The sequence below is a fragment of the Solanum lycopersicum genome, chromosome 10 (assembly GCF_036512215.1).
Source record: "Solanum lycopersicum chromosome 10, SLM_r2.1".
In the NCBI taxonomy this organism is placed as follows: Eukaryota; Viridiplantae; Streptophyta; class Magnoliopsida; order Solanales; family Solanaceae; genus Solanum; species Solanum lycopersicum.
Genome location: NC_090809.1, coordinates 3060416 through 3072187, shown reverse-complemented (window position 1 = coordinate 3072187; position 11772 = coordinate 3060416). Strand labels below are relative to the sequence as shown.

General features: G+C 29.3%; 1 protein-coding gene across 1 annotated transcript; it reads left to right on the top strand.

Moving 5' to 3' along the window:
* The first annotated feature begins 2097 nt into the window (after positions 1 to 2097).
* On the top strand, positions 2098 to 5853 carry LOC101256225 (GDSL esterase/lipase At1g28610). Its single transcript, XM_004248094.5, has 5 exons — positions 2098 to 2470; positions 2565 to 2780; positions 3410 to 3558; positions 4269 to 4545; positions 5521 to 5853. Exons 1-5 carry the CDS (start codon positions 2209 to 2211, stop codon positions 5781 to 5783), a joined length of 1167 nt encoding a protein of 388 aa, XP_004248142.1. The 5' UTR covers positions 2098 to 2208; the 3' UTR covers positions 5784 to 5853.
* Positions 5854 to 11772: the final 5919 nt, after the last annotated feature.

The window sequence follows — 11772 nt, the reverse complement described above, 5'->3', positions numbered from 1 at the left end:
TTATAATTTTTTTAAGGGAAAATTGTTTATAATTGCAAACTATTAATTCAAATTAAATGCTATAACCATAGTTTGATTTAATTGTACCCTATAGCAAACTGTTGCTATTTCGTCTCTCTTCTGGTGAATCTCGCTCGCCACTCTCGTTCTCTCTCTCGCCTCTTTCACTTTTTATATGAACGCAAATGTATAAAATGTGTTTATATTTGTATAAAGCGAGAGAAAATTGAATATATACATATATTTTCATTCCCCTTTCTCCCCTCTCCCAAATCTCGCATGCCAATTTCACAAATCTCACTCGCTACCCTTGCTTCTTTCTCTCATACAAACAGAAAAGAAATGTATAAATTGTATATCTGTTTGTATAAAACGAGAGAAAATTGTATATACATATGCAAACACATATATCTTCGTCCTATACACTTATAATTATATAATACAAATATTCTCCTGCCAGTTTTCTTTTGTCTTTCTCTTTTTCTCATTTTATACAAACACAAATTATACAATTGATCTTTTGTATATGCATACCGAAATAAAAACATTTAATATACAAATGCTTTCTTTTGTATATGTATAGCGAGATATACATGTTTATGTTTGCTATGGAGTATAATTATGCAAACTATAACTATAACATACAAATATTATTTTTATATTTTTTATATGTGAAAATTATTCTTTTTTGAAATGATAGGAAATTTTAAAGAATATGATAAAATAAGTTGCGTATAAACGTAATTCTTTCATAACAAAAAACTTATTCGAAGGCCCAATCATGAGGCCCAAGTTTTGCAATTATAAAAAGCCCAAAATAGAACCATACGGCAATATAGCTCCGGGGAATATTTACAATTAGCAGCTAAAAATATATTTGTTCATTTCACATAATTTAAAAATATTTACGAGATTAGATATTAACTTTTCGAAATTACTGATCGTGCAAAGATATTAATAGTTATTGTGAGTTGGGCTAAAAAGTACAAGAGGGTTATGGGTAGGAATGATCAATGGGTAAATTAAGTATGGATCGAACGAAAATGAGTTGAATGAAAATAATTAAATTATTTAATTTGATTCATATTTCATGTGAATAAAAATGGATATTCATATTTACTCATATTATATATTGTCTTTTATTATGCAGAGAAACATGTATTTTCATTACAATTTTCTTTTATATATATAGAGGCTTCAATTTGTATATTTTGTTTGCCCAATTATATTTTCGCTTGCAAATATACAAATCAGGTAAGTATATACAAATTCTTTGTTTATATATTTATGAATATTTTAGAATTTTGTTTCTATATTTCACTTGTCAGTATACAAACAAGATAATTTATTACGAATTTTTCATAAATCTTATACGAATAACTAGGGTAAGCATATACAAATTCTAAATCTATACAATTATGAATCGAATTATTAAAATTTGAATTTATACAATTAAAGATTGAATTATACAAATTCTTAATCTATAGAATTAAAAAATTAAAAAATTTTTTTTGTAAAACTTAAATACAAATTAAAAATAATCAAAACTATTACTATATTACATAATATACTCCAGATATTTGTCATTTTACGAAATTTCCCCCATATATAATTATAAATTTGGCCCATTTCGTCCAATTTAGTCACATGGTTGCACCTAACCACGTAGGGATACACCCTTAGTAATAATGTCTTCCACTTGTTCCCTGCCCTTTTTTTTAAATTTATTTTTCCATCTCTTTTGTTTTAATTTGTTTATGCTTTGATTTTCGAATATGAGTTTTGAATATAAATATCTTTAAATTATATCGTAAACTTAAACTATATCTTTAAATATGTTTGTAATATAAAATATCCTTTAAGTATTTAAATGTTAATAATTTTCATCTTTTTGTTAAATAATTTTTAGCCATAAATTAATCATTCTTAAAGTATACGTTAAATTTAAACTATATTCTTAAAATATCTGTTTTAGCAGAAAACATCCGTTAAATATTTGAAAGTTGATAGTTTTTAACCAAAAACATCCTTAAAATATTTTTTTCTGATCCTTTCATATTAAAAATTAACAATTTTCATCTTTCGATTAAATATCCTCAAAAAAAAAAAAAACTATGTATTAATTGACCGGTAGTCCTTGGCCATACATATATATCCTTATAAGTTGTGTGGGTGATTGGTAATTGTTTTTAAAATTAGAAAAAAAAAATGTTTTTTTGTTTGAGTAAAATTGCCTTCATTATCTTTTTGGTTTTATTAAATTCCATTGAAGGTCAACGATTAATATCACTACGATGCTTCAACTCTATTATTAGTTTCGGCGATTCGCTAACTGATACTGGAAACGAATTTTATCTAACTCGATATCGAAATCCTTCTCCCTATTTCGCTCGCTTGCCTTATGGAGAAACATTCTTTCATCGTCCTACTGGTCGATTTTCCAATGGTCGTTTAATTATCGATTTTATTGGTACGTATGTGTATACAAAAATTTCAATTATGTATATAATGATTCTCATTTCATTTTTATAAGGTTTTTAATTGTATATTTGTTGTATATGTAGCGGAGAGTTTGGGGCTACCGTTAATACCAGCATATTTCGGAGAAAAAGATAATGTGAAATTCACACAAGGTGTGAATTTTGCGGTAGGAGGATCAACGGCGCTTGATCCTACCTATTTATCGAACAAGGGAGTAAAAACCACGACCAATGCGTCTTTAGTGGCTCAATTGGGCTGGTTAAAAGAAATGCTCTCATCCCATTGCAAATTTCCCTCAGGTACACATTTCACTTTATAGAAATTATATTTATATTTGACTAATTAATTTAATAGTCTGTTTGATTAAATTTCTAAACGGAGCAAATGTAATTTTTTTTCTTCCTAAAAAAGATAAATTTATTATTCTAATAAAGTGAGTTGTTTGGCCAAAAGTGCTGAGTGAAAATAAGTGTTGTGGTTGGGAAGTAGCAAAATCTAATTTTCAAAAAGTTTTTTTTTTGTTTTTTTATTTTAAAAAAAATAATCTCCTAAAGTAATATTTTGGAAAATATTTTTGAAAAAAGTGCAGTTTTAAAAAGCTTTGGTCAAAGATCAAAAATGTTTTAAGAATTTATATTGGTCAAACACAAACTTTTTCATACTAAAAGTATATTTTTTAAAAAATAATTGATTGTAAAAGTATTTAAACAATTATGAGAGTTTTATCGAATTTTTAAAAGGTACTTATTTTGAACTTAATTTTCTAAAAATTTACTCTCTTTGGAAAAAAACCTAAACATTTTTTACTACCTAACATCTAATATTAACTATATTTCAGACAATGTGTTTGGTGTAAGTTTTATTCAACATTTTATGTCAATTTACTTTTTTTTCTTTTTTAATTATAATAAATATTTCACATTTATAGAGTGCAAGGAATTTCTAAAAAATTCATTGATATTTGTGGGAGAAATTGGAGGAAATGATTTCATCTATGGTTTCTTTGGAAATAACACTAAGGAAAAGGTTGAATCATATGTTCCAGCAGTCATCAACACTATTAGCTCAGTTATAAAGGTAAATTAATTAACAACAATATCAATAATTAATTAATAAATAAATAAATTTTGATACATTTTGTTAAAAATGAATTTTATTTTTAAAAGATACATTGCTTTTTTATTATTAATGTTATGTTGTTGCTTTTTAAAACTATTGCCTTTTATTATTGTTATGTTATGTTTTTACTTTATAAAACTTTTAAAAATTTAGAGTTGTTTCTAATAATTAAAAAATGACATTTTAAAAAATATAATTAGATCTTCTCTATAATAATAATCCTCTGTAATATAATGTAATGCTCTTTTTTTTAATGTGAAACCAATCTTCCATATTAAGCTACATATGTTATAACTTATATTATATGTTACTTATAATAATATTTTACTATAATCGTGATTGTCATTTTTATTTGAAACGGATCTTATATATATAAAGAAGCGTAGCTATAGCTATTCAAGGTATATATATATACATATATATATATAAAGTTGTGCGTCCTTGAAAAAAGCTATGCTTTTGATGCAGTGGTAATGAGTGTCCATTTGAATGAAGGAGGAGTTTCGAGTTTAAATTTCATGACACAATATTGTTTTTTATTTTGACAACCATACACTAATATTCTTGAACATCCTTATTAAAATTTCTAGATCCACACGTTTATGTATGTTCTGTACAACAATATTTTACTATAGCAGTCATAAATATACGATGTTATTGGACCGCAGGAAGTAATTAAGTTTGGAGCAAGTAGAGTGGTAGTTCCAGGGAGTATGCCCCTAGGATGCTCAACAGCTCTTTTAACAATATTTATGGACTCAAATAAGGAAGATTATGATCCAATTACTGGTTGTATTAATTGGCTAAACCAATTTTCCAAGAATTACAATAAGCTTCTTCAAATGGAACTTCATCTTGTTAGACAGCTTCATCCTTCTGTTACAATCATCTATGCTGACCACTACAATGCTGCCATGCAATTTTATCTCTCTCCAAACACATATGGTATGCAACAACTACACTCTCGTTTCAATTTATTTGTCTGATTTTAATATGACATGAAGGGAGTACGTTTTTTGACCGCTCGAAAGATAACGATCTAGGTTTAAATATTAAGTATAGATATAGAGTTAAGAGTCAAAAACACATTTAACTTAATACCTGAATTATTGAGCGTGTGAGTTTCCTGAACTATCACCCAGTGATTAACAAAACACACCTGGATGTTTACTAGACCAATTTTTGTCTAGAAAAGCTTCTAGGCGTGTTTATCTATAAAATCTCCGTCCACCTGACATGTATAACAATTCTATTCGTTGTTACATTACAAAATATATTCTCAATCGACTTCTTTAAAACTTTAAACTCTCCTCTTTTCAATTAGCTAGAGATATAAAAGTCACAACAGAGACAAGACCACAACAAGGAAGATGGAGAAAGAGTCGTTGAATGTCACGGTTGAAATAAATTAATTTATATTGCGATAATTTTAATCTTTAACCTAATATTAATTTACTATTATATTTGCCACGCTGGAATTATATTTTTCACATCGAGTGTCACGTGACAAAAAAATTCGAAACAAAAGAGAAAATGTACACACATCATAAAAAATTAATCAAAATGTATTTTACACTACAACAAAAACAGCTTTTAGCAGTATTAAATATTGACATTAAAAAAGAATGCTAAAGTCTTTACCGACATTAGTTAAGTGTCATTAGAACCAATGTCGCTAAAACTTTAGAGACATATACAAAGAGTGACAATTACCATAAAAATACATATTTAGCGGTAATCAATTCTTAATTGCAGCTAATAATTATTTTTGTTGCAGTGTTACTAACTATTGAGTGATCATTCAGATATAAAACTCAAAATGTTAAAATAATTGAAGTGTGTTTATAACTCAACTCTTGAGTACTATAAGTATACATATATAATCATTGATCAATTAATGTAGATGTATTTTTTTTATAGGATTTACAAAAGGAGCCTTAGTTGCATGTTGTGGAGCTGGAGGTCCATATAACTATAAACTTTTTGAATTATGTGGGGATCCAACAGCAAGAAATATTTGCAGTGACCCTTCAATATATGCTAGTTGGGATGGAATGCATTTTACAGAAGCTGCCTATAAATTAATAGCCACAAGCCTTTTAGAGGGAAATTTCACTTTCCCTTCACTCCCTAAAATATGTAGTACTAGTTTGAGTCCAAATGTAAACCATTTTGACTCTTAAGTATCACCTCTGTTTATTTTTATTTGTTACTGTTTGACTTAGCACATCTATAATAAGAAATAATTATTGATCTATGTTGTCACACTATTTCTATTAATTGATGTTTAGTATTAACACCTGGAAAATTTTCATATATTACCCTTTTAGTTTATTTTTTTTGAAAGCGTCCACATTTGTTTATAAAATTTGCAAGAGGGATGAATTAGTTAAATTATTTTTTTCTTTATGATTTTTATTATGTTAAAAGGAAAATGATCAAATAATATGGACTGGAGAGAATATTTAAAAGCTATAAATATATAGCCTAAATTATTGACAATTTAAAAATAATGGTCAAATACAAGCATATATAAAAAGAAAACTTAACCAACAAATTTAGAATATCATATTGCTATTTCACATGAACTAGAAGCGTAGAACTATAATAGTTTGCATTTACTAGTTAATTAAAAAGGGAAAATACAAAAAAGAATAAAATAGTTATTTGGATTTGCAGGGTGAGTAGAGTGTACTCATTTTTTTTGTACACACAACTTCACAAATAATTTATATATGTATAATACAAATATTTTCGAAGAAGTGGATTTCATTGAACCCACTCTAATCAATGTGGGTCCGTCCCTGATTATGAGTGGCTAGTACATAGTAGTTGTGATAAAAGATAATGTTTGTGGGTAATGGATCGTAAGGGTTCGCAACATTACTAATAATTAATAAATATAATAAGCGATGACAATAAGTGTATTGATGAGAATGTTACATTGCCATTTACATAAGATGATGTTTGAGGGTGATGGAGTGTAAGGGACCGCAACATTATTGTAGTTAATAAATATAATAGGCAACGACAAATAATAATGCATTAATAAGATTGGTGAACTATCACCCCAAAAATATCATTGATAGATACTTTAATAATATGGGTGAAAATCATTTGGATACCTTCTTCAACTTTACTTTTAACCCCCCCCCCCCTCCCCAGAGCCCCCCTATATATGTCAGTTACTATATCTAATTTTTTAATTTATTAAAAAAAAATTAAAAATATAAATATATCTTAGTTTTGAGATGAAAAGAGATGTGAGAACTGATAATTAGATACTTAAGTTAGTGATGTAAGAACTAATATTTTTTCTATGAAAACAGTAGATATAATTTTTTTCTATCAAAAAATATAATAAGCGATGACAATAAGTGTATTGATGAGATTGTTACATTGCCATCTACATAAGATGATGTTTGAGGGTGATGCAGTGTAAGGGACCGCAACATTATTGTAGTTAATAAATATAATAGGCAACGGCAAATAATAATGCATTAATAAGATTGGTGAACTATCACCTCAAAAATATCGTTGATCGATACTTTAATAAAATGGGCGAAAATCATTTGGATACCTTCTTCAACTTTACTTTTAACCCCCCCCCCCCCCTTCCTCCCACAGCTCCCCTATATATGTCAGTTACTATATCTAATTTTTTAATTTATGTAAAAAAATTTAATTTATATAAAAAAGATTGTCTAAAAATATAAATATATCTTAGTTTTGAGATGAAAAGAGATGTGAAAACTGATAATTAGATACTTAAGTTAGTGATGTAAGAACTAATACTTTTTCTATGAAAACAGTAGATATAGTTTTTTTCTATCAAAAAAGTAAAAGTAAAAAATACTATTTATGTTTTTCCAACTTCACTATAGTCAATCTCTCACCTCCTCATCGTTGCATTCGAAAACTATTTTTATATGTGTGAATCATCTCAAAAATCTTATTAATGCTGGCTTATTTACACTATGGAATTTGGATAAAGTATACTTCTCTTTAATATAACAAATCAACCGTTAACAAGAAATAAACTTTGTTTAAAAAGTAATTCACATTAATTATACTATAAAATTGAAATTCTGAATTCACATATATTGTAATTTTACTTTTAAGTTATATATAGAATGATTTCTATTTTACAAAGAAGAATATTATCACAAGTGGTGTATGTAGTATCAACTAAGTACCATTTTGTTAAGATTCTTTATTAGTTGTTGCCCACATAATACAAATATTAGTAACTATATAGAGTCAGTTGGTTACCACGGTCAAAACGATTCATTTTCAAGGTCAAAGAAATCCAGAGCAGGTAAATTTTCTATTTTATCGATTTTTATGTGCTATAATTTATCATCTTTTTTTTGTGATCCAAAATTTCGAGGTTATTTTTACCAAAAAGTTACATAAACATCCATTAAGACCTTAGTTATTGATCTAATTGGCCACCGTGTCCAAAACAATCAATTTTCAAGGTTCAACGAGCCCAGAGCGAGTAAATCCCCATTTTGCCAATTTTCGTATGCTATAGTCCATTATTTTTTGGTGATCCAGAATTTCGATGTAACTTTTTGTGAAAAACTTACATGCACTTCCATTAAGACCTTAGATACACTATGACCAAAATGACCCATTTTCAAGGTGAAACGAGCCTCACACTAGTGGAACCCTTCATTTTGCCGATTTTCGTGTGCTATAGTCCATGAGATTTTAGGTGATGCAGAATTCCGACATGATTTTTGCTGAATTTTACATGTACGTATGTTAAGACCTTAGATATGGAGTCAGTTGGTCACCATAGCCAGCACAACTCATTTTCAAGGTCAAACAAGTCCCAGAGTAGGTAAACCCCATATTTTATCAATTTTTGTATGCATAGTCCACCATCTTTTTTGGTGATCCTGAATTTCGATGCTATTTTTGCCAAAAAATTTACATTGACATTGTTAAGACCTTAGACATGGAGTCGTAAGTCACCACGACAAAAACAACCCATTTTAAAGGTCAAACGAGGCAAGAGTAGGTTAACTCCCCATTTTGCCAATTTTCATCTGCTATAGTCCAACATTTTTTGGTGATCCAGAATTCCAACATCATTTTTGCCAAAAATTTACATTAAACTCTGTTAAGACCTTTGTAATTGAGCCAAAAATCCATTTTCAAGGTCAAAAGATCCTAGAGAAGGTAAACCTCCTATTTTAACGATTTTTGTGTCCTATAATTCACAATATTTTTTGGTATGGATCCAGTTGGTCACCACAACCAAAACGGCTCATTTTACAGATCAAACGAGCCCCAGAGAAGGTAATCTCACCATTTTGTCGATTTTTCAGTGCTATAGTTCACTATCTTTTTTGGTGATCCCGAATTTCGACGTTATTTTTGCCACAAAGTTTCAGAAATTTTTATTAAGTCATTAGCTATGGAGCCAGTTGGTCACCACGACTAAAATGATCAATTTTCAAGATCAAACGAACCTAGAGCAACTAAACTTCCAATTTTGTTGATTTTCGTGTGTTATATAATTCACCATTTTTTATCTTGATACGGAATTCCGATATTATTTTGCAAAAAAATTATATGGATGTCCTTTATGACCTTAGCTATGGATCCAGTTGGTCAACACGACAAAAATGGTCCATTTTATAGGTCAAACGAGCCTAGAGTTGGTAAACCCATATTTTGCCAATTTTCGTGTGCTATAGTCCATGGAATTTTTTGTCATCTAGAATTTTGACGATATTTTTTCCAAAAATTTAAGTGGACATCAGGTATGACCTTAGTTATAGATATAGTTTGTCACCATATCCAAAACGACCCATTTTCAAGGTCAAACAAGTCATAGAGAGGTAAACCTTTATTTTCTCTATATGCGTGTGCTATAGTCCGTGAAATTTTTGGTGATCTATAATTCCAACATCATTTTTTTTCAAAATTTAAATGGACGTCCGTTAAGACCTTAAATATGGAGCTACTTGGTCACCACAGCCAAAACGATCCATTTTCAAGGTTAAACAAACACAAAGCAGGTTAACTCCCAATTTTCTCGATTTTTCTATCATATAGTCTACCATCTTTTTTGGTAATCAAGAATTTCGACTTCATTTTTAACGAAAATTTACTTGGACATCTATTAAGGCCTTAGCTATGGAGCCAATTGGTCATCATGGCTAAAACGACCCATTTTGAAGGTCAAATGAGCCCTAGAGAAGGTAAACCCCTAATTTTGTAAATTTTCGTGTGCTATAGTCCAACATCTTTTTTGGTGATCCAGAATTCTGAATTTATTTTTGTCAAAAATTTACATGGACATCCATTAAGACCTTATCTATGGAGTAAGTTTGAAACCATGGCCAAAACGATCCATTTTCAAGGGCAAATGAGCCCCGGAGCAGCTAAATCTCCTGTTTTTCAAATTTTCGTATGCTATATTCCACCATCTATTATCGTGATCCTAAATTACGATGTTATTTTTGCGAAAAATTTATATGTATGTCTTTTAACATCTTAGCTTTTGTTGTCACCATGACTAAAACGACTTATTTTCAAGGTCAAATGAGCCTCTATTCAGGTAAACACCTAATTTTGCTGATTTTCGTGTGCTATAGTCCACTATGATTTAGAATTTCGACGCCATTTTTACCAAAAATTTATATGGACATCCATTAAGACCTTAGCTATCAATCCATTTGGTTATCACAGCCAAAACGGTCCATTTTCAAGGTCAAACAAGCCCTAGAGCAGTTAAACTCCCCATTTTGTCAATTTCTTGTGCTATAGTCCATCTTATTTGATGATTCAAAATTCTGACATTATTTTTGCCAGAAATTTAAATCGACGCCCGTTAAGACCTTAGCTATCGAGACAGTTAGTCACCACGGTCAAAACAATCCATTTTCAAGGTCAAACGTGCCTTAGAGCAGGTGAACCCATAATTTTGCCAATTTTCGTGTGCTATACTGCATCTTTTATGGTGATCCAGAATTCTGACGTCATTTTTGCCAAAAATTTACATAAATGTCTATTAAAACTTTAACTATGGAGCCTATTGGTTAACATGGCTAAAACAACACATTTCAAGGTCAAACGTGTCCCAAAGCAGTTAATCCCCCCATGTTTTGTCAATTTTCGTGTGCTATAATCCTTAAGATTTTCAACGATTCTAAATTTGGACGTCAATTTTGCCAAAATTTACATGGACATCTTTTAAAACCTTAGCGTTAGATTCAGTTGGTCACCACAACCAAAATGCCCCATTTGCAAGGTCAAACGAACCCAGAGTAGGTAAATTCACATTCTGCTGATTTTGTGTGCTATAGTCTACCGTCTTTTTTGGTGATCTGAAATTTCGACGTCATTTTTGTCGAAAATTTACATGAACATTGGTTGACACCTTAGTTATGGAGCCAGTTGATCGCCATGGCCAAAAAACACATTTTCAAGGTCAAACGAGCCCCAGAGTAGGTAAACCCCTCATTTTTACAATTTTCGTCTGCTATAATCCACTATCTTTTTTGGTTATCTGGAATTTCAAATAATCCACTCCAAAATTTACTTGTCCTTGTGATAAAAATGAAGTATGGTTTTTTTCGACTACAATCAAATTTAATACATACTGTTTATACCCTTTCTTTTATAAATTGATGAAATAAATTTATGATATCGGACATTAATTGGATATTTAGAATTGTGTTTGGGAGGACAGTTATAATAAACGCTATTTCCGTCATGTATAATTTCGTCATCCCAACAAATTGAAACTTTAACTTTAGGTGTAGAAGACATTTTTTTTAGATTGAAATGAACAAATATAGAAGACTTTATGTTGTAGGTGCTATCAACTATGTATAAACGTCCTTAAATAGAGATTGAAAGATTTTTAGAATAAAAGAATAAAAATACATAATTAAATATTTTTTCCGTTTTAATGACATATCAAATCAATATAATTTGTATGACAACACTGAAAAAGTTTCTTTAAGACGTGAAAAATATTCTTCTTATAAAGTGTAATAAAAAGTTTCACTTTATAAAGTGGAAGAAAAAACTCCACTTTATAAAGTATAAGAAAAAGTTCCGTTATATATTAAAACTAAACGTCATGACACGGAAAATGTTTAGATTATTAGACATAGTGGAACTTTTTCTTCCACTAAGCTTATTTTA